The following is a 21,481-nucleotide window of genomic DNA, read 5'->3' as shown; positions in this document are numbered from 1 at the left end:
AGAGAGCCCATGATAGGCGACTCAGACCCGGGCCGTCGTGAGGTCTAGGCCACTGCGCCCCGGGCCGGCCCATAGTTACCTACATTGTTAAGACATGACCAATTTGTGTTCAGAAAATTGCTTGATCAGTGCCAAGAAGGGAAGTACAACATAATTAGACTATGTTGTAGACCATATGATGTATTGGTTACAGGGAGGTGGACCCCGGACCGGCAATTATTCTCATCTGAATTAAACGCGACTGACATCACAAATAGACACCAAGTCGTGCTCTAAACGTATGGATTGGGGCTATGCTAATTGATCACTGTGAAGTAAAGCGAGAAGGTTGACCCACTCTGTAGATCCGAACCTTAATCTAAAACATTGAGATCCACCGAGGATTCCCCGAGACCCGCTGACTTAGCCGTGGCGTAAGCCCTTGGAGAACCCCTGCAATAGTCAAACGTAGATGGGCCGCTGAGAACCAATCAAACAATATGCAAAACACACGAGTATGAAGACACGTGTCTGTTCCAGGCTGCCACCTATGGACCAGAGCAGGCAAGAGGGCAAGAGAGAAGTGGAGCTGGAACTGACGTTGCATACATACGGCGAGATCAACAACGGCCACCCGGAAGTCGAGATCAGGGGGTGGTACCGTACGGAGTAGGCAACAGTTTAATGTGGAATCCCGGCGGTGAAATGATCCGTTTGGATGGTATTGTCACGATGATACACGCTATTCATGCATCTGATTCTATGGCAAATAAGGTGATATAGAAGCGAACTGTAGCCTAAGTGGAGATTCCACATGGTCTATCTGTATTCTGGCCTTCTCGATGGTCTTTAGGCTATGTAATAGACGGTCATTTACCAAAGACTAATGGAGCAAACAGTCCTCCGTATTAAAATCCTCCTCTTCCTTGCGCTGACAGTCATATCTGCCTAGGTATTGAAACGGCTTGGATATGCTCTAGTAATGAATGAGGTTGTACCACACCTTGGAATCTCCAACGGGAGTAGGCCCTGATCCATAGGGCTCTAGGACGCGAAGTGTCCAGAAGTGTCTTAAGCCGCCCAAATGCATAAATTTGCTGCATAACCTGATGATCGAGAGAAATATGAAACAGTTGTTTACTCCGTCCTTCTAGCTATATTCACTCTAGTCCCTTCCTTTAAGAGTATAGGCTAGAAGTACCACTTGTATAATCCAGATGCGAAAAACCCCCTTAATAAAATGATCCTCTACATTGGGGGCAGGCCCTTCGAGCGGACTTTCCGGATATTTGGCGGAACTAAGTCCGCCCACGCTAAATATGTACACATTGATGCGGCGCAGCCCTTGAGGTATTGCTTATATGCAGCTTGTCAGACTTTTCCTTGCCTACCTTGTCCCTATAAGGCCATTAGAAGATATCGAGGAAGTTCAAACTATATTCGACATTGTCGAGAGCGTCTATCTAATAGCCAAGAATTATTTGAACAACTATGTGTACCTAGGTAGACACTAATAAACTAGGGCTTAAAGCTTATTTTGCACCCATCCCGCAGGTCGTCTCGGACCGAAACCTAATACATAGTCACAGTAAGAAGATTGAAAATATATTGAAAGAGATACGTCTTAACTCCGTTTAATTTTACAACTAGTGGATGTAGCTAAACTCGACCACCTAGGGAGAGTATGTAAACCCGCGAGATGTCTAACATGACATGATATATATTAAAGACAGTTTTATAAGCTAGAATACATTAAGCAACAAGCAGATAATCACAATTATTTTACCTATCGGCGTAAGCTTGATAGGATTGAATGCAGTATAACCTACATAACTTTATGCGCAAAAATGTGTCCACTTTTGGTACATTGGACTGACCAGGACGCCCAGGTGGCGGACCGGGGGCCCTTGCACCCGCCATTGAACATCGGAGGGGTGCTCAAACCCATCCCGGGACTGATTTGGGCATGTCTACGATCGAAGGATCAATTGAACTTTGGCGAGGTCCAGACAAGACAATTCTCAGATCTTAGATCTAGACCATAGTTATGACACATAAGTGGGTTTAGCTGCAGTGAGCTCAGCCACCTTGATGGAACAGGCAGTGAATTTGGAAAATAGTGTATCCCACGAATGAAGTCTTTTTGAGGTCGTTCCTGTATGGAGAAGGCAAGTTCGCCGGGGTTGAGCGAGCAAAGCTCCACAAGCGGGAATGACTTCCTGCGTGTTTCTGACGAATGTAAGTTCCGCTAAGCCGAAAAAAAGCACACGGGAAGCCTCAAGGCTTGTAAGCTTCCTGTAATAGGCGACTCCCCAAGTTGGCTCCACAGATGTCTCATCCCGCTGACGGAAGAACCTAAGTGGGGCCAATGACCCAAAGTTAAGCACATCTAAACTATCTGATCAAAAGGACGATGCAGAAATCAATTGCTTAAATTCAGCTTGTTTGTCCCATAATATTTCCCTATGTCGAATGGAGAAGTGCTCCCAAGCAGTGAGTGTATTTTCCCGCGAATCGGAACCGCCATTGCGACCTGCATCCCAAGTACCATTCTCATAATTCAAGATTTCTGCAAACATGTCCGACAATTCGAAGTTTGAGGAAATGCACAAGCAGCTCTTTGACGAAGGAGTCAAAGTGCGTAGAGCAGTCCTTGGGGACGAGTACGTGAATAACGCGTTGCAAAATGCCACACCCTTCACCATGCCTGGACAGCAGCTCATTACGGAATGGGCATGGGGAACTGTCTGGCAACGCCCCGGGCTCGACCGAAAGCAGCGGAGCCTTCTGAGTAAGTCAAATTCTAGCATAATTCCGAGAGATAGAGAGCCTGAGGTTGCTAATATCTACTGGGGATATTCTATAGATATTGGAATCATCATTGCTCAGAAAGCATGGCTTGAGCTTGCTCTGCACACCCGTGGTGCCATAAACAACGGCCTTACAGAGATAGAAATCAGAGAGGCTGTTCTGCAGGCAACAGTCTACTGTGGCACACCTGCCGGTGTCGAGGCAATGATGGTGACTGAGAAAACCATCAATGAGATGGTAGAGAAAGGCGAATATAAGCGCCCAGAGGTCTGATTTAGTTTGACCGAGAAATTCTATCCCATCGTGTTTCATTGTTTTATGATAGAAATTATGCTAGCGGAATGTTCATATCAATGTTGTGCTTGGCTCTGATATAATCCTTACATACAATGTTCATAACCCCCTTTAGATATGTGGCATCTGTACAAATAGAAAGGTAAGGTCCCGAAGTCTCGATGTTAGTCTGTATCTGCACCAGGCGTATCCAATGTGAAAACAAACTAGGATATCAATCCTGCTGGTATGGTCTCGACCTTTACAATTCTAAGCCATATAGGTCTGTTGCCACCAAGCTTTCATGTTCCATTTAGCTTACTATGTGTATTAATCCATCGAATTAACAGCCACATGTCTCAACGGAATGGGGTTGGGATCCTCGATTCGCTTGTAGCTCGTTGTTCGGATGATGAGACTATCCTAAATGTCGCTCGGTTTCAAAATAATTTCGCTTGGAAACTATCTTAGAATTTTGAGATTCGTATGCAATTCGGACCAACGGAGAGTCCCCAGTGTCTCATAGTTCCCTTTGATCTGCGCTGCAGGTTCCCACACTGTCATACCTCTAATGCATGGTCACTCTATGCATGCAAGGTCATCGTTTAGTAGCCTCATATTTCATTCTGCTTGCGAGATTGAATCCACTTTTGCCCCTAGTGCAACAGAATTCGGCCTGCAACGCAAGATTCGGCATCGGGTTTTCGTGCTTCTGTTACCCCGAATGTAGATTTAGAGAGTGTGGATCCCGATCCCTGCATCGAGATCTTCAATTCTTCAACGCTCGCGACGTCCACTTGCCAGAGGTTGGACGGGATGTCGAGGTGTTTCATCATTGGAACAGCCTACTTGCTGCTCATGTCGCAGATTGTCGGTCCGTAATGATACGTCTGTGGATTACAGAAGGCACGGTTCCTAAGGGTGACGTCCTAATGGCGAGACTAATGATGTGAGCTGAAGAACAACTTCAATGATAGTGACAGAATATAAAAGGGGCTTTGGATTCCTCCATATTATTTCCAACAACTTCCAACGGCCTCTTCCGAAAACACTCGAGTATACGAAGAGTATAAGCACCACGATTGGAGACATTACTTCCGGTGTCTGTCTTCAGAATATCTCCTTCGCCATATTTATTTTCCCCATAAAAACAAAACTCAATGCCTTCTGCCCTTCAACCTACCGAGGTGCGCACCCATGTTGCCATTGTCGGTGCTGGACCTCGAGGAACTAGCGCTCTGGAGCGTCTTTGTGCCTCAGCGCCAGACTTTCTTGCCCCTGGAGCACGACTGACGGTCCATGTCGTTGATCCATCACCCCCAGGGGCGGGTCGTGTCTGGCGTACGGAGCAGTCGGATCAACTTCTAATGAACACCGTCACCTCCCAGGTGACCCTGTTCACTGATGATAGCATTGTCTGCTCGGGCCCAATCCGTCCAGGGCCAAGTCTCTACACCTGGGCTGCCGACAGAATCCCTGGCCTTGGGCCTGATGACTATGGAACACGTGCCCAGTACGGCCAGTATCTCGAATGGATCTTCCAAGAGACTGTGCGACAGGCACCACCTCAAGTGCAAATTGAAGTTCACCCTGCTTTTGCTGTCCGCCTGGACGACACATCCTATGGCCAGCAAACGCTCAAGCTGTCGAATGGCCGCACGCTTTCTAGCCTCGCAGCGGTCATCCTTGCGCAGTGTCACGTCCCGCTGGTTCTGGACATTGAGCAGCGGAAACTCAATGCTTACGCAGAGCTAAATGGTCTTCACCACATCACGCCCTCGAACCCAGCAGATGTTGATCTTTCTGTTATTGCTCCCGGGGAGAACGTTTTCCTGCGTGGTCTTGGTCTCAACTTCTTCGACTATATGGCCTTGTTAACAACGTCGCGGGGTGGTACCTTCTCAGAAACTCCTAACGGCTTGAAGTATCACCCATCCGGAAAGGAGCCTCGGATGATTGCCGGATCTCGTCGTGGAATCCCATACCACTCCCGTGGTGATAATGGCAAAGGAGCATACGGCCGCCACATGCCTCTCGTCTTCACTGAAGAAGTCATCAACGCTTTCCGCAAGCATTCCGATGCTGGACAAGCCCCTGACTTCCTCCGGGATATCTGGCCTCTTGTGTCAAAAGAAGTGGAGACCGTCTATTACTTGGCCTTACTGAAGCGCGACGGGTCAGACCAGACCGACTTCCAGAAGAGGTTCCTGGAAACAGAGCCAAAGAGCCCCGAGGAAGAGCAAGTCCTCCGTGACTTCGGTATCTCGGAAGAGAAGTGGTGGTCCTGGGAACGTATCCAGCGCCCACAGGGCGACCGGGAATTCAACACTACCACTGAGTGGCGTGAGTGGCTGATCGACTACCTTCGCGAAGATGCCAAGGAGGCCGCCCTTGGGAACCTGAACGGTCCACTAAAGGCAGCTCTGGATGTTATGCGCGATCTGCGAAACGAACTCCGACTCATCGTGGATCACAATGGCTTGACCGGCACTTCTCACCGGAAGGACCTCGATCGCTGGTACACACCTCTCAACGCCTATGTGTCAATCGGGCCTCCTCGCCAACGCATTGAGCAAATGATCGCGCTGATGGAAGCCGGGGTTCTGGAAGTCCTCGGTCCCCGTCCACAAGTCAAGGCCCAGGACGAGGCCTGGCTGGTCCACTCGCCCGAGGTGCCAGGAGAGCCAATCCGAGTTACTACATTGATTGAAGCCCGCTTGCCAGAGCCAACGCTCCGCAACACGGGGGATGAGCTTCTTTCTCATTTGTTCAAAACCGGCCAATGCCGCGCTCACACAATCGACGGATACGAGACTGGTGGTCTTGATGTGACTCAAAGCCCGTACCATCTCATTGATACCCATGGTCGTGTGCACCCAAAGCGGTTTGCTATCGGTGTCCCAACTGAGGGAGTTCACTGGGTGACCGCTGCTGGTGCCAGGCCTGGTGTCAACTCGGTCACGCTTTGTGACACTGATGCTGTTGCTCGCGCTGCTCTTGGCGCAGCAGCTATCGAGGCGAAAATCACCCAGGCTCAGATTGATGTGAAGACCTTTCCCCATGTTGAGGTTGCTAAGCTCCGTGTCCATGCTTGAAGCAAGTGTGGTAATTTTGTGTGAAGGAAATAGACAGCGATATATTGGTGAACGTGACGAGGAGAGTGGGAGTATCAGACACATCCTGCACGGATGGAAAGTGAGGATGTGAATCACCACAAATTTGGAATTTGATATCTCTATGTGTTTTCTGTTTGCAGCTCAAAATCAATGTTTTGATTGTTAAGACATGTCGTGGTTTCCAAAGCACTATACGGCTTATTGGAAAATATATATTGGCGTCTTCAATCCGTGCAAGCAATGAAGTATAAATTTGCAGTTACCCACGACGAGTATATAAACGTGTAAGTCTATAGGTAGAATAACTGATATACATGCTATGTTCTACCAAGATATGCAGCAATATGTTGGGGCTCTGCACAACACAGAGCTTAAGACTACCTTCGATTGATGTTCGGACACGTTCAGCCCATCAATCTTGAGACAGATATTATGTTGGAGCAACAAATATTGGATTTATTGAACTGACCGGTCTACGTGTCTAAAGACCCCAGGATTTCTGTTATGCATTCTAGGCTGAAATGGCCGTAAAAAGCGTCTGTTGTTTGGTGCCTGATAGACCGGGCATCAATAGTGACAGGTGTTTGCTTTCCCTCTCTTTCCTCTTCTCTTTTTCCTTCTCTCTCTTCAGCCTATAGCAACCGAGCCTTCACGATAGATCTTTGACAGCAGCGACCCTTACATGTAAGGAGTCCTTATACAGGAAACAACCTTCCGGGACAGCCTTTCTAGGCCTAGAAGTGTCCTGAGTCGTCACTTCTGCCTAAATATCTGACCTCACCCAAACGCCACTGCAGCGAGGAAATTGAGTCCGCATCTGGAAGGAACCATGCTCGGTCCAATTGGCTCACTCAAACTCAGCATTGTGGGGGGCTCACCTGCCGCCCGTGGACCGCCATATCAAGTACGACATCGTGAATTACGCCCACGGCCGCCGTGCTATTTGAAAAGATCTGGAATGCCTGAAAACTGCATCCTTACAATCCTTCTTGGAGCCTGCATTTTGGCCATTGCTTAATATAAGAACGCTGAACCGGGTGCCGCGCAAAAGACTGGGGTGTCGCGCTAAGGTACGGCATTCGGGGTGACGAGCTCGACAGCACTGGCGTCGCTGATGAGCAGAATCCCCTGCTTGAGAGAGAACTCGACGGTGTTGGCGATGCCAAGGCTCTATTGATTGGGATCCAGACATCGGAGCTGAAATTTTCTAGCAGGTCGACGGGGAGGCTCATGTAGCCGAGTTCCCGAGTAACGCTCAGTTCGACAGACTTACCGGCTAAGCCGAGGCTGCCGCGGTTGATGGCGAAGCGTTCAAGAAGGCGCTGGCGGCGGCATAGATGACTTTCCTTTTTGACCTACGACCCCGGAGAGTGATGAGAGCATACCAACTAGGTCGATCGCTATGTTCTCTTCAATGACAGCGTTGTCGACGTATATTCCAACTCTCTGCAAACTTGAAACTTACAGCAAACGGTATGGCGACCTACTATCTCCGAGTATCGGATCATGTCAAAGGGAAATGCTCTGATGTACCGGGTAGCAGCCGTCACAGTTATGCGTTGGCCTAAATTTGTTTCATTTGGCCCCATCGCCACGGTGGATGACCTGATACGGTCATTCTCATCTCAACGCTGTATTTTGCAGCTCGACTAGTTCAATCAAATGAAGCAACACAGTGAATCTTTGGGATTTATAAGGTATGCCCCTTCTTCTATCTTGTTTTTTGACTCGCTCTACCATTCCAGATTTTCTTCCTTATATCCTTCCATACCATAAGTCGGCAATCTCAATAGGCTGCCTCTAGTTGTGACATTCATGTCCTCACACGCCCAAAATGTGGGCATCAAGGCCCTGGAGATTTATTTCCCTAGTCGCGTACGTATAATGCAGTGCCTACTCTGAGACTGAATATTGCCCAACTGACATAATCCCTCTTATACAGTACGTGCCACAAAGCGAGCTCGAGACCTATCTGGGAGCCAGTGCTGGGAAATTCACAGTTGGCCTGGGTCAGCAGAAGATGAGCTTCTGTGATGACCGCGAAGGTATGGAAACAAACTTCAATTCATGTCCCATGCTTTATGCTAACATAATCTGGCTACATTCATAGATCTCTATTCCATGGCGCTAACAGTGGCATCGTCCCTGCTGGAAAAGTACCATATTGACCCGATGTCCATTGGTCGCTTGGAAGTGGGAACGGAAACTTTGCTGGACAAATCCAAGTCCTGCAAGTCGGTCCTCATGCAATTGTTCGGGGACAACTCTGACATTGATGGTGTCGACACTGACAACGCCTGCTATGGGGGAACCAATGCATTGTTGAATGCAATTAACTGGGTCGAATCATCAACGTGGGACGGCCGCGACGCCATTGTCGTGACCGGAGATATTGCTTTGTACGACAAGCCCGCCGCTCGCCCGACAGGCGGAGCCGGCTGTGTGGCCATGTTGATTGGTGCCGATGCGCCCCTGGTGCTGGAGCCCTTCCGTGGAACGTATATGAAGCACGTCTACGACTTCTACAAGGCGGACTTTAGCTCAGAGTACCCCATTGTCGATGGACATTACTCCAACACATGCTATATGGAGGCATTGGACAACTGCTACGAGCGGTATCGTACTAAGTGTCTGGCCAATGTAGCCGGTTTGTCGAACGGAGCAGCGGATTCCCAGGGTAGCTTTTTGGATACCTTTGACTATTTTGCCTTTCATGCGCCCTACTGCAAGCTTGTCTCTAAGGCCTATGGCCGTCTATTGTTCAACGACCTCCGGAAGGAGCCCCACCACTTTGAAGAGATTCCAGCAGCTGTCCGTGATGTCGAGCAGACAGCGTCTTTGACGGACAAAGAAGTTGAGAAGATATGCATCGGCTTGACTAAGGAAAGGTTCCTCGAGCGCGTCCAACCATCCCTCACAATGCCCACAAATTGCGGGAACATGTACACCGCTAGTGTCTACTCTGGGCTAGTAAGCTTGTTGAGCAATGTTCCTAGCGAGGAACTGCAGAACAAGCGAATTGGCATGTTCAGCTACGGCGGTGGTCTGGCCAGCACTCTATTTAGCTTCCGTGTCAAGGGCGATACTTCGGGGATGGTGCAGCAGGTTCGGTTGAAGGAGCGCTTGGAAGCTCGCACGCCGGTCTCGCCGGAGTTTTATAACGAGGTAGGTTCCTTGAGAAGCATATCGTCTAGGCAGTCAATTTCTAACAATGATAGATGTGCAACCTCCGGGAGAAAGCCTACCAGCAGAAGAGCTATAGCCCGGTTGGAAGCGTTGATAGCCTGGCTCCTAGTACTTACTACCTTGTCCACGTCGACGAGATGTTTCGACGCAGTTATGAAAGGAAGGCGGTTGTCTGAGAAATAAACCACAACTCCAAAGAACCCGAATTTCGCATTTGATGAAAATTTGGCATCTGGTGAGGGTACGCTATATTCGCTAGCAGCTAAAATACTTACCGCGGCAATTCTTTCTTCTGTCTTGCCCCTTAACTACCTAGGTATCCATCTGTTTGTCTTACTAAATAGAGTCGCGATGAAACCTCCTTTGACGTAACTTGACAAGAGAACCATTATCCATTCCCTTGACACCTGCATGCTAGTTCAAGGTCATGCAATCAACGATGCGAGACTTATCGCGAACATATCGATCCGGCTCTACCGCCGTACGCGCTCGAGTGGGAGGGGAATGACAAATCGCAAACCAACTGAAGAAATTCCAGGCTGCGGAGGCCGCTGATAAGGCTACTGAGTGCGGAGGACAGATCTGCATTTTGTTCCTCAATTGAGTTCTGTGCCTGGTTGATACATCGATCAGAGGGAATGGGCTCTGCCTGTTCCTTGCAGCGGATCGACATCTTGGCGATTTTGATTCGATGCCACAGGGCTGATCATCCCAGAGACCAGGTCCACTGATAAGGAACTCCCCGATGCGGAGACAGAGGAAATCCCCGGGGGATTGCCCCGCTGGCTATTGGACTTGGCATTAATTTGGAACCAGTGAGTGCAAGCCTTTCAATGATATTGATCATGCATCAAGAGTGATCGACACCTCGCTTGGAACTGATCTGAATTCTCGATATGCACATCGCAAACTCTGTCGGATTCAACCGAAGGAACTAGTCCACTCTTCTAGTAACAATAACTGCCGTTCCACCGCCCCTGTACCTCGGTTCGGCGTCGAAGCCTCTTATTTGGCCTCTTATTTGGGGTCAAATACTATCTAGACTCTTGCAGATCTTTTCGCCACCAAGATAGGAAGTATTCGGACAGTTCTTTTTACGACTCACAAATTGACATTTGCACAATCTGAACCCGATGATAAGGATACTCCAGTTTTCAACATAGGGGTGTCACAGAAAGCGATTGATGCCTTGAATATCCTGCTGCGAGAACTATATAAGGATCTGGATATTCCAGGTATTCTCGACACCATCCATCCACCATCGCAATCCTTTCACTAGAACAATAACAACCACTTCTCTCTTTTCCGAACGACCAAAAAAAAAAAAAAAAAAATAAAACCAACAAAATGAGACTCTCTATCCTTTCCGTCCTCTCGGTCATCAGCGCCGGTGTCGTATCCGCCCTGCCCCAGGAATCCAACCTCTCCATGAAGCGCTCGCAGCCCGATACCTCTGAGTGTGTCGGCCCCCTCCTCTGCTGTGGAACTCTGACCACCCCTCTCGACCCCCTTGTCGACCCCCTGTTGCTGGCTCTTGGCATTGATGCTGCCAACATCGTTGGCTCCATTGGCCTTCTCTGTAAGTTTGGGTTCTCTTGTTGTTTTACCGAACGAGAAATATACTAACATTCATCGCAGGCCACGGGTACGAAGAAACTAGCTGTCCTACCAAGCCCCAGTGCTGCACCGAAGCCAACCTCCTGGTAAGTGATAATCTTCAACCCAGAATCCTCCGCGGAGATTTATGACTAACGGATCTGTAGGGTGGCACTCTTGCCCTCGGATGCGCGGATCTTAAGTAGGTCCGGTCTGTTGAAACTGTTGACAGGTATATACGGGTTGTCGTTGAAGCAGGCTTGATACATCTGCTTAACCACTGTGTATGTACATACTTTTTCGGGGGATGACGTTCTCCTCGAGTTATTTCTATATAATATAAATCAATTTCTATTCTTGAATTTATACCTGTCACCTCAGTAGAGGTTTAGTGTCGGCCAACCTTGGTATCCACTTGTCCACTTATGCACTCGGTCAATTTCGTTACATTCACTGTGGAGTATGACAACATCGGATCATAGGTCATTATTATAACAAGTTAATCCGCCTATTTGCTATAATACGAAATTACATGATCAACATACATACATATATTGTTAAGTAGTAATCTCGATCTTCTTAAGCATAGCGCATAGATCATCCAAACTGGGCCGCTCTTCGGGCTTATTGCGCGTACAAGCTTCCACAACAGCAGTAAGAGGAGGAGGGACAGACCATTCCACAGCCAGCGTTATTGGTACGTTTCCGTATATCATGCCTTTTATAAGATAGCCGAGGTCATAGATGTCCGATTTCTTAGTCCAGCCAGCGTCCAACACCGGCTCGCGAGAAACCTCAGGAGCCAGACGATTTCCCCAACGACCCTCGAGATCGCAGATAAGCACACGGGATAGATCAGAGGAAAAGACAATATTATCGATGCGAAGGTCACGATGAACAATCCCAAGGGAATGAAGCGTCTTCATTCCGGAGATTATCTGCAAAAGCCAGTCTTTGTATACGGCAAGGGGATAAATGTACCCTAGGACGTATCGGGACTTGAACTCTTCGAAAACAAGCTTCCCCTCTGGTGACTTCCCCAGTAATTGAATGATATGGGATGATTTCGGGATACCCGGACAAGATCCACCTTGGCATTTGAGCAGATTGCTGATTTCACTCTTATATTTGCTTTTCTTGACAAAGTGTCTGCTGGAATCGACTTCAACAATTGGGAGCGCGGCAAGAATTGTATCAAGTTCTTCGGAGTCATCATCTAGCTCTGGAAGCGGTGGCACATTCATGAGGGGGCGTGCTTCATCGCCGATGATTTCATGATCGCCGTTGTTGACTGAGTCGGGTAGGTTTTGTTGTAGGCGGAGAATATTGCCAGAGATAGTGCCGAGAATATCAGCTAGTCGGATGCATTGATGCTCGTACCAATACGTGTAGCAGAACACACCGTCGATCAATCCCAAACTGAGGTCGATTAACCGTCGGCCTCCAGCAGAACCTAAGTCAGACCGCTCTTTTTTTTCCTCGTAATCAGACCTCAGTCGCTGAATTTCCTGCGTGAAAGGATCGTTGGGTGATTGATTCATCCTTGCTGATATAGGGGCTTCGAAGTAATGTCGACGGCTCAAGTCCTTGCTCGGCAGAAATTATTTGCGGCAGTGAGAGAACCAAAGAGGAAATCCGAAGGTTGGCGGCATCCAGCTCAGGGTTTATGTACCAAGAGAAAACACTAAAGGTATCGAGGAGAGTGGGGTGGGGCTTTGAGGTTTGCACCTATTACTGCCTAATAAATTATGCGTAACACATGATACATCATACCAACCTATCGAGTTGTGTACATATGTATTTCTTCGGTCATGCATACTCTAGCACAGTTGTTACTGCAGATTGAAGGAGAGGGCTCGATCCCAAACAAAGAAACCGACTTTTAGCGCCGGGCTTCCACCGGCCTTCATCCGAAGTAATGTCACTTGACAGATGTTATCAACTTTTTGTTCGGCACCTACGAGCTAATAGGACGTGAAGTGAGAGACTTCCTCTAATTACCACAGCTCGGCTAAGAGGACGACGAAAATTGTGAATCTCGAAACAGGCCTTTATTCGGAGAAGGGAAATAGGGCTAAAACCAGTTAAATTGCGTTTACTTCATCTTCCATTGCATTCAAGCTTATAAAAGGCTTGATCGAAGTTACTGCCAACTCACAGAGGTCTGTTTCGGAGATCGACGGCTGGTCGGTGGCAGGACCAAGGACTTCAAAATGCGCAGCTGAAGACTTTAGAGCATCCTTGAATTGAGCAATTGACGGCCTCCATGTATTCTCAGCATCCTCCGAAACTGAAGCCTTTCTCCTTTGAATGGTAGTAGGAGGACATTCTAAGTAAAAGGTACAATTAGAAGTTTGAACCTATTAAATAAGATTAGTGTCATCCTTTTATGTTATGAAGCCTTACGGATATAAATACCTTTCTGTCGAATTCTGCTAGTTGTTCTGTGTCACTTGGAAAGCCGGAGATGATTGCCCATCCACCTACGGTCTTGATCTCATTTTCGAGTAGTTCGACAATCAGACTAGCCGGCACTTCGAATCTCTTATCTAAGCATTTCTCAATGATTCCGTGATGGCGATATTCGGGATCTCGCGCCTTTTCGGTGAGCATCTTCTTCACGGAGATATGGGAAAGAGAAAGTTCTTCTGAAACATAGCTAGCGACCTTTTCGCAAACTAGGTCCCCTAGTAATCGTTAGCGAGAAAAGCCCAACGTTTAGTATATCACATATATCACATACCAGTGATAAAAATGATACGCAGCCGCCTTTTCCGCTTGGCAAGGTGCTCTTCCCTTTCCTGAGATAAGAATCTCGCCCACTGGCATACTTCTTCGAATGGATCTTAGCCGAAAGCCCTTGAAACTCATCGAGGTCTTTTTCGCCGAATGTTCTCTGTTCGTATTCGTGTGCCTGGACTAGACATTCAAATTTGTCCATCTCCCGGACCCATTGTGCTTCGGGTGTTTCGCCTTTTTCATATTCCAACCATAGCGCGCTGATTTCTTTGGCTTTTTCGGGGTTGTAAGTTCGGAGCAAATTTTCTAGATATTGGAATCCGTTGTATTCCATTTCGTATTTTCGTCCTTGTCTTTGTGAGCTTCGCTAAGCCATACCGATATAAGAAGTCGCACCTTTTGGAACCTTTGCGAATGTCGGAATATCCCCTATAACTGACTCTGCCAAATCATGGATCAAAGCCATTTGGATACATTTCGACCTATCTAAATCCAAATTTTCCTGAAAAGGTCAGCTGCTGAACTTGAGACGCGGGAATACAATTACCGGAGCGAGCATGGCCAAGATGGCTACTCGAAAGCTATGCGCCGCGACACTCTCAGGGTTCTCAACTGTTCTAAGCCATCCTGTTCGTGGTAAATGCTTGAGCGGCTCTATTGCATGTAGAAACGGCAGAAGTGTGGCTTCCATGGTTAAAAAAGAAAAAGTATCTTTTGTAAGGTTACTAGAAAGAGTAAGGGGAAGGTACCTACCTAGGTAGGTAGGTAGGTAGGTAGTTATATTGTGAGATTGGGTGAGACTGCCCCCACCCTTTCGACCCCTCTTCTCCGCTCGAGTCACTAGCGGCCTTCACCGGGCCCGCAGAGAACCCACCCAAATGGTTTTCAAGTCTCCAAAACAAGAGCTTTCACACTCTTCGCATGTGCCCTTTTTTTCACCAACTCGCCGTTAGGATAACAATTACGTCTCGGAGGGACCCAAACAAATCGTGCTACAAGTCCGACGTCGTTGTCGAGTAATATTCCTTCGCAAGATCGTGGTCGATTCCCACGCGCTAAAAGTTGCACTTTTCGAAATACCCCTGTCGACAGCGCAGCAGGCTAAAAGTCACGCTTTTCGATCCGGACCGACCTTGTTCCGAAACCAGAATTTACGGTATTATAGTATACCAGTACATGCATAACTGAACATTGAAGTGAGGCATATTTAAATATGTACGTATTAGGTATTAGGTATTCGGTATTCGGTAGCTGTGCATGTGTCGCAATGCTCGTATTTGGACCAATCAGGTTGGTGGCGTAGGAGTTGGGCGTGCCGAGACACTTTTATGGCAACATCGTTGACTTTTAAGAGAGGCATCAGCTTATCCATCTACCTTTCCCCTTCCGTCGCTTCGGAAAAAAAAAAGACCTTCGCCCGCCTTTATCTCACGACAGCGAGGTGAGTTTTCACCTGCCCTTGGTATATCTTCAGAACTGACACCGTGAAGTGCTTCCCGAGTCATGTCGACTCCGCCAATAGCCAACCAGCAACTGAAGGTACTGGAAAAGAACGAGGTCTACGAAGATTCAGACGAAGGCTTCCATTTCGCAGCCACTCTAGTTGTGTATCAGCTGAATGGGCATTTGTACCACGCGAAGCTGAAATCTCGCCACTCTACAAATATCAATCCAGAGGACCTTGAGAATATCACGCGAATTCCCTTCTCTGCATACAATCCAGAATTTTCGTCTGAGTTTACGCCGGTGCCTAAGACGCTGCCCGATGGCTTATATGTTAAGAAACCTTTTTCGATCAACTGGGATCGAATCAGCCAAGGGCCTCGACCAAATATGATTGCTGAGGACGTCCTCAAAGAAGCGAGAATCTACGAACTCCTACTACAGAGCCCGCACCCTAACATTGCTACCTATCTCGGCTGTCAAGTTGATGACGGCACAATCACGGGTCTTTGCCTTAAGAAATACTCTCACACGCTAATGAAAGAGGTCAACCCCCGTGCCCTTACGAAAACAGCACTAAGAAGCACTCTGAAACCGGGGAAGGACTATAGCTCTATTCTCGCCGATATCGAGAATGGCATCCGTCATCTTCATACACTTGGATTGGTTCATAACGATATAAATCCAAGTAACATAATGCTCGATGATGATAGAGCAATCATCATCGATTTTGGTTCCTGCCGGAACTCCAGGGAGAGTCTAGAAGATGTTGGCCGTACGTACGGGTGGTATGACGGAAATGTCCAGCAGTCTCTTCCCGAGAACGACTTGGCTGCCTTGGAGGAGATTCGCATTTGGATTGGTGCTAGCTCAGAGCCTTTCCAATTTGAACCCCGGTAATTTCTATCCACATAGTGGATTTCACTACCAGGCCCCTTGTATTTCTTCACGTAGCCAGCTCCTAAAGCACTTGCCACACACTAGATAGCTGAGAATGGTCCAGAACCCCGAGACTGTATAGCTTTCGAGTAGCTATCTTAGCTATGCTCGCTCTAGTATTTATACCCCCCTGTCCCCCTTTTAGTAGGTGACTTAGTTAGAAAGACTTAAACCTAGATAGAGCGAAATGTATTAAAATGGCTTTGGTTCATAATTTAGCGGAGGAGGTTACAGGGGATATTCCGACGTTCGTAGGAGTTCTATCGTAGAAGGTCTAAAAAGGTAAGTCTTCGCATCTGTGGAGATAAGATAAGGCGGTAAATAGTCACGTGTTTGATGGATCCACCGGATGTTCTCCACAGTGACCCATGGATGGGGGTGCTGATTATTCCCTCGCACCAGTACCTACCTAGGTAGGTAAACTCGCGACGCTCTTTGTCAACATAAGCAGCGTGAACTTCCAAGGTTCTGAATCATAACAAAACACATTCCAAAGTTATTCCATGAACCATTCATGGTAGCATAACTATAATATGATCGACGGGGTTTCACTGACGACTGGTTGACAAGAATATATCGTTGGTCTTGCTACCTTGCATAAACCACATCCGCATAATTCCCTCATTTGTTTCAAGGCAGTATCATCATGGGCCGGTCCCAGACCGCCCCATGCCTCCAATGCCGATATCGCAAGGTATGCGCTTTTAGAGGTACTATCCCCTAAGGTCCTTTGACTGAGAGTGGCTAGGTCCGCTGCGATCGCCAACAAGATACATGCGGTAACTGCGAAAGATTGGAATTCTCCTGCTCATACCGGCGGAGCGTCTCTTGCAAGGAGACCAAGAAGCAGAAAAACGAATCCGTGCCACCGGAACGGCAGCGCGCAGGTCGGGCGTGTTCCGAATGCCGTCGCCAGAAGGCGCGCTGCTCAGGCGATCTCCCCAGCTGTAAGACTTGTCGCCACCGCCAACGCGCGTGTCGCTATACAGATTCAGATTTAGCAGTCGATTCGTCTCCACTTCGAAAGTCAGCCAGTGCCCTATTTCCCATCCGTCGTCAGGAGCTTCTGCGCGCGATTGATCAATTCTTCCGCCATCTGTACCCCATTCCGTCCTTTGCATTCCTTCATGAGCCTTCAGTTCGACAGCACTGCCTGGACGGTATTTTAGACCAAAGTCTTGCTTTGTCCCTGGCAGCTGTCACCAACGCATATCTTTCCACGGATCAACGCCTACTGCAGGAGTGCGCATCATGGATGCTCAGAGCCGAGGCAGAAAATATTCAACATCTGCACCAGCCATCCATCCGTCGGGTCCAGACTCTTCTGCTCACAGTTCATTATTATATCCGCATCGGCGAGTTTGCACGTGCCTACATGCTAGTAGGACTAGCTGCACGAGCTGCTACGGCTCTGCGACTCAACTACGAGCGCCCAGAGCTTACCTTTGTTGCCCAGGAGACGCGCCGGCGCGTGATATGGGCGTTGACAAGCATCGATGGTTATTTCTCCGTTGGCCTTCCGGAGCATGAGACTATCTCTTACGCCATTATCTATCAGAGATGGCCTTGCCATGAAGAGGAATTCTCCGATGGAAACCCCCAGAGATCGACTGGATGCATCCAAAACTTGACAAAAGCCAACCCAGCCAAGACCCCCAACTTGCTGTCAGCATGTCACCAAATCAGCAAGATACAGCGAGATGTCATGCGGTTAACCCGACAGCTTGCAATATCCGAGGAGCCATTGGCGGCACTGCCTGGCCTCGTTCAGGAAATTCAGAATGATCTGTGGCGCCTGCACGACGACGTGGAACTAACATCTCAGTTCTCCATTTCAACCATGACCCGACAACTGGAGATGAAGCACTCTCAGTGGTTTGCACGCTATCTGCTCGTTGCACTTTCGTGGCATCAGGTCCATTGTGATCTCTACCGGATCTTCTTGCCCGGGTATCCTGAGGCAGTTCCGTCCAGGATCATGAATACAACAGACGCGAACGTCTGTGAGCATGCGGTTCGAATGTGTCATACCCATGTCATGCAGGTTACTGAGATCCTTGCCGGGGTGTTATCACTCTCGGATACACCCGTGCTGCCACACTATGTTGCTGTCTGTGCCTACCAAAGTGCGCGGCTAATTTTGTTTCTGCCATCTTTACACAGTTCACGACCTGAGATTGCTACAGAAAGCGCCATCCGCAGTGCTAACTTGGCGTTGAGCGTCTTGCACACGTTCTTCTCGTCCACGCCCTTTGCGGAGAGGATTATTACCGATTTAGAACACCTTGTGCAAGCGTCGGTCATGGCGCCTGCGACGGCCAGAGAACCAGGGTACCTCTCGAGCGCTCAGTCCGATAGTGGCCGGCAGCGGCATAGCCAACTCGCGGTGCACAGTTTGGTTCGTCAAGCGAAGTTCGAGGATGACGACTACGAGAGTTAAACTGGCATCCGCGCCCTGGAGACATTGAATCTTGTAGACTTTTGGCGAGTTAACCTGATTTAGATAATGTATACTACGAATAACGGTGTGACCATACACATACCTCGGTTAGCTCTGTAGCGAGAGATATTTTCATACCCCATCGAGGCTACTACTAGTAACTATCATCCACTTTGACGGCGGGCATCGTCGGCAGTGGGTGTAAAACTGTGTCCATTAGTATGCAAGTTCGCAGCTCGTAGCTGCTCTACCTCGCTAGCTTAACATCGTGATGCCCGGAGCTTCCATAATCTGCAACATATGCGCTATTTGTTCAATCGGAGTCTTTTTTGTTTTTCTTTTTTAGCTCCTTTCTTCGCATGCTCGCTGATGTTTGTGCCACGCCAATACGAGGTGCTCCTTGCCGACTGCCGCCGAGTTCCGGTGGAGTGTGCAGATCATACAAACACCGTGCATATCAAATGAGCGTGCTCGCATGTTCTGCCCCTTCTCATAGCGACTCCCTGCGGGGAGATTGAAGGGATCCATCAATAACCCCCCGCTCCAGTCGGTTGTGTATTAACCGCAATGGGGAGAAGGAAGGTTAAATCCAGCAGGCCCGCCGCCCACCCCTTCAGACATTCACCACTCGAACATATATTTCTTTCCTGAGGCATTGCTCTGAGATACGCTTCTTTCACTGCTCTTTATGCAACATGGCTGCCGGAAACCGCCCCAACATCATCTTCATCATGGCCGATGACCATGCGTCGAAGTCCATGTCCTGCTACGGTGCAGGCATCAATCACACCCCCAATCTTGACAGACTGGCGACCGAAGGAATGCGCTTCAACCATTGTTATGTCACCAACAGCATCTGCACTCCGTCGCGCGCCGCTATCCTAACAGGGACACACAACCACGTCAACGGGGTCATGACTCTCGATTCTAAGATAAATAAACACGTGCCCAACGTCGCGAAACACCTCCGCTCAGGCGGCTACCAAACTGCGATGGTGGGAAAATGGCACCTAGGCGAAGGAAAGGATCACGAACCGACCGGATTTGATTACTGGAGTGTCGTTCCGGGACAGGGTGAATACCATGATCCTCAGTTTATCGGCCCAGAAGGCATAAGCAGAGAATCGGGGTATGCGACAGATATCATCACCGACAAAAGTCTGAACTGGATCCGAAATCGCGACGTCGACCGACCCTTCTTCTTGATGTGCCACCACAAAGCCCCACATCGCAGCTGGGAGTACGATCCCAAGCACCATGATCTCTATACTGAGCCGGTCCGCCTGCCGGACACGTTCACGGACGACTACAAGAACCGAGCCAAAGCGGCGAAGGTGGCCAAGATGCGTGTAGCGGAGGATCTCACATATATGGATCTGGGACTGGCTCAGCCAGACGGTGGGAGCGACGTGGTCGGGCCTAAGATGATCGATGCGTGGTGGTGGCACGATCGGAAGGTCCCTGCTCCGGAGGATGTGACAAAGTTACGCCTAATCGACAAGCAAGACGGGACGGTATTCACTTTCAAGACCCCCGAACAGCTAGCGGAATTTAAATTCCAACGATACATGCAACGGTATCTTCGTACGATCCAGAGCATCGACGACAATGTTGGGCGTACACTTGACTTCCTCGACGCTGAAGGCCTTGCTGAAAATACGATCGTGATTTACACTTCTGACCAAGGCTTCTTCCTCGGTGAACATGGCTGGTTCGACAAGCGCTTCATGTACGAAGAGAGCTTCCAGATGCCGTTCCTGATTCGATATCCCCGTGAGATTGCCGCTGGAACCGTTTGTGACGACATCATCTGCAATGTAGACTTTGCACCTACCTTCCTTGATTTTGCACAGCTGCGTATCCCCACCTACATGCAAGGTGTCACGTTCCGTGAGCTGTTGCGACACAAGACGCCTTCCGACTGGCAGCAAGTTGCCTACCATCGCTACTGGATGCACCGAGATGTCATCCACGAAGCTTACGCACATTATGGTGTGCGTGACCAGCGGTACAAATTGATCTACTGGTATAACGAGGACTTTGGGCTTGAAGGTACGCGGCCTGGAGGGGAGGAAAAGGAATGGGAGCTTTTTGATTGTGATAAGGATCCGCTGGAGCTGTTCAACTGCTGGCACGAGCCTGAATACCGCGATGTCGTAGAGAAAATGACGAAGCTGCTGGAAGATAAGATGCAGGAAATTGGGGATGAGCCTGTGCACACCTATGTATCTTCATGTACCAAGTAGGAGATAAGCAGCCCATCTCAAACCACTACCCCATTGCCCCAGCTGTATCACACTGTTGCTTGACCATGACAAGCTACAGTATTCCTGCAAGGTTCCAGGGAGTAATTGGTGCTGATGGGGGACCTATCTTATTAGACTTAGTTGGTACCGAGCGACTGAACTGAGAGTCGAGGTTTCAAATATTTAATCTGTAGGGATATGGAATTAATTACCGAGCTAACTATGGACAAGATATATCTGTGGAGGCGCATGAATACCTGTAGGTTGTTTTACCGGTATATTAGGACGAAATATTCGACATGACTCAACAGCAGATACCTGTGCCATGGCATCCTCTCGTGCAATCCAGCAACAGGAAGGCATCTATGGGAAAGAGCGTGTTATGGTGATATGAACCGATTGGTCATTGGGAGAGGAGGTCCACGGGAAAGGCTATTTGGCAGATCGGTACGTATACTAGTACCCCAAGTTCGCCCCAGACATTCAGGATGGCCAGCCAAAACCCTCCATTTCCGACTTCCGGCCGACTGCCGCTCACCATCAGCAGGGAACGGCAATATGTCGCCCACCCCCCACCTGTCAGCCAAGCATAGTGTCCTTCCCCGGATATCCCCCGCAATGCGGAGATAACGGCACTGAATCTGGGGTATCCTCCTTACTGGGTCGTCCTATATAACTGGCATCATGGAGCAGGATGTTAGAGGAAGTATCTG

The 21,481-nt window shown here is 48.7% G+C and overlaps 10 protein-coding genes across 10 annotated transcripts; 7 read left to right on the top strand and 3 right to left on the bottom strand.

Moving 5' to 3' along the window:
* Positions 1 to 2,556: 2,556 nt before the first annotated feature.
* Positions 2,557 to 3,063, top strand: N7525_002278 (uncharacterized protein; the record flags this gene model as incomplete). The annotated part of the gene is made up of 2 exons (XM_002557019.1): positions 2,557 to 2,770; positions 2,846 to 3,063. 2 exons carry the CDS (start codon positions 2,557 to 2,559, stop codon positions 3,061 to 3,063), a joined length of 432 nt encoding a protein of 143 aa, XP_002557065.1.
* A 1,160-nt stretch (positions 3,064 to 4,223) lies between these two features.
* Positions 4,224 to 6,158, top strand: N7525_002277 (FAD/NAD(P)-binding protein; the record flags this gene model as incomplete). The annotated part of the gene is made up of 1 exon (XM_002557020.2): positions 4,224 to 6,158. The coding sequence occupies one exon, from the start codon at positions 4,224 to 4,226 to the stop codon at positions 6,156 to 6,158; it is 1,935 nt and encodes a 644-aa protein (XP_002557066.2).
* A 1,836-nt stretch (positions 6,159 to 7,994) lies between these two features.
* Positions 7,995 to 9,541, top strand: erg13A (putative hydroxymethylglutaryl-CoA synthase; the record flags this gene model as incomplete). Its single annotated transcript, XM_002557022.1, has 4 exons — positions 7,995 to 8,054; positions 8,122 to 8,224; positions 8,290 to 9,344; positions 9,398 to 9,541. 4 exons carry the CDS (start codon positions 7,995 to 7,997, stop codon positions 9,539 to 9,541), a joined length of 1,362 nt encoding a protein of 453 aa, XP_002557068.1.
* A 272-nt stretch (positions 9,542 to 9,813) lies between these two features.
* On the bottom strand, positions 9,814 to 10,038 carry N7525_002275 (uncharacterized protein; the record flags this gene model as incomplete). The annotated part of the gene is made up of 1 exon (XM_061212246.1): positions 9,814 to 10,038. One exon carries the CDS (start codon positions 10,036 to 10,038, stop codon positions 9,814 to 9,816), a length of 225 nt encoding a protein of 74 aa, XP_061071472.1.
* A 674-nt stretch (positions 10,039 to 10,712) lies between these two features.
* Positions 10,713 to 11,167, top strand: N7525_002274 (hydrophobin family protein; the record flags this gene model as incomplete). Its single annotated transcript, XM_002557023.1, has 3 exons — positions 10,713 to 10,944; positions 11,004 to 11,068; positions 11,129 to 11,167. 3 exons carry the CDS (start codon positions 10,713 to 10,715, stop codon positions 11,165 to 11,167), a joined length of 336 nt encoding a protein of 111 aa, XP_002557069.1.
* A 351-nt stretch (positions 11,168 to 11,518) lies between these two features.
* On the bottom strand, positions 11,519 to 12,502 carry N7525_002273 (uncharacterized protein; the record flags this gene model as incomplete). Its single annotated transcript, XM_002557024.2, has 1 exon — positions 11,519 to 12,502. One exon carries the CDS (start codon positions 12,500 to 12,502, stop codon positions 11,519 to 11,521), a length of 984 nt encoding a protein of 327 aa, XP_002557070.1.
* A 510-nt stretch (positions 12,503 to 13,012) lies between these two features.
* On the bottom strand, positions 13,013 to 14,034 carry N7525_002272 (uncharacterized protein; the record flags this gene model as incomplete). Its single annotated transcript, XM_061212245.1, has 5 exons — positions 13,013 to 13,035; positions 13,120 to 13,321; positions 13,380 to 13,648; positions 13,705 to 13,730; positions 13,793 to 14,034. The coding sequence occupies 5 exons, from the start codon at positions 14,032 to 14,034 to the stop codon at positions 13,013 to 13,015; spliced, it is 762 nt and encodes a 253-aa protein (XP_061071471.1).
* A 1,169-nt stretch (positions 14,035 to 15,203) lies between these two features.
* Positions 15,204 to 16,043, top strand: N7525_002271 (uncharacterized protein; the record flags this gene model as incomplete). Its single annotated transcript, XM_002557027.1, has 1 exon — positions 15,204 to 16,043. One exon carries the CDS (start codon positions 15,204 to 15,206, stop codon positions 16,041 to 16,043), a length of 840 nt encoding a protein of 279 aa, XP_002557073.1.
* A 685-nt stretch (positions 16,044 to 16,728) lies between these two features.
* N7525_002270 (Zn(II)2Cys6 transcription factor) lies at positions 16,729 to 18,522 on the top strand (the record flags this gene model as incomplete). The annotated part of the gene is made up of 2 exons (XM_002557028.2): positions 16,729 to 16,776; positions 16,831 to 18,522. 2 exons carry the CDS (start codon positions 16,729 to 16,731, stop codon positions 18,520 to 18,522), a joined length of 1,740 nt encoding a protein of 579 aa, XP_002557074.2.
* Positions 18,523 to 19,217: 695 nt separating this feature from the next.
* On the top strand, positions 19,218 to 20,768 carry N7525_002269 (sulfatase family protein; the record flags this gene model as incomplete). Its single annotated transcript, XM_002557029.1, has 1 exon — positions 19,218 to 20,768. One exon carries the CDS (start codon positions 19,218 to 19,220, stop codon positions 20,766 to 20,768), a length of 1,551 nt encoding a protein of 516 aa, XP_002557075.1.
* Between the last annotated feature and the right edge of the window lie 713 nt (positions 20,769 to 21,481).

Source organism: Penicillium rubens, assembly GCF_028828025.1.
Source record: "Penicillium rubens strain IBT 27055 chromosome Unknown utg000001l_segment0_segment0, whole genome shotgun sequence".
In the NCBI taxonomy this organism is placed as follows: Eukaryota; Fungi; Ascomycota; class Eurotiomycetes; order Eurotiales; family Aspergillaceae; genus Penicillium; species Penicillium rubens.
The sequence above is the reverse complement of the archived record's forward strand: the minus strand, read 5'-3'. Positions and strand labels throughout refer to the sequence as shown.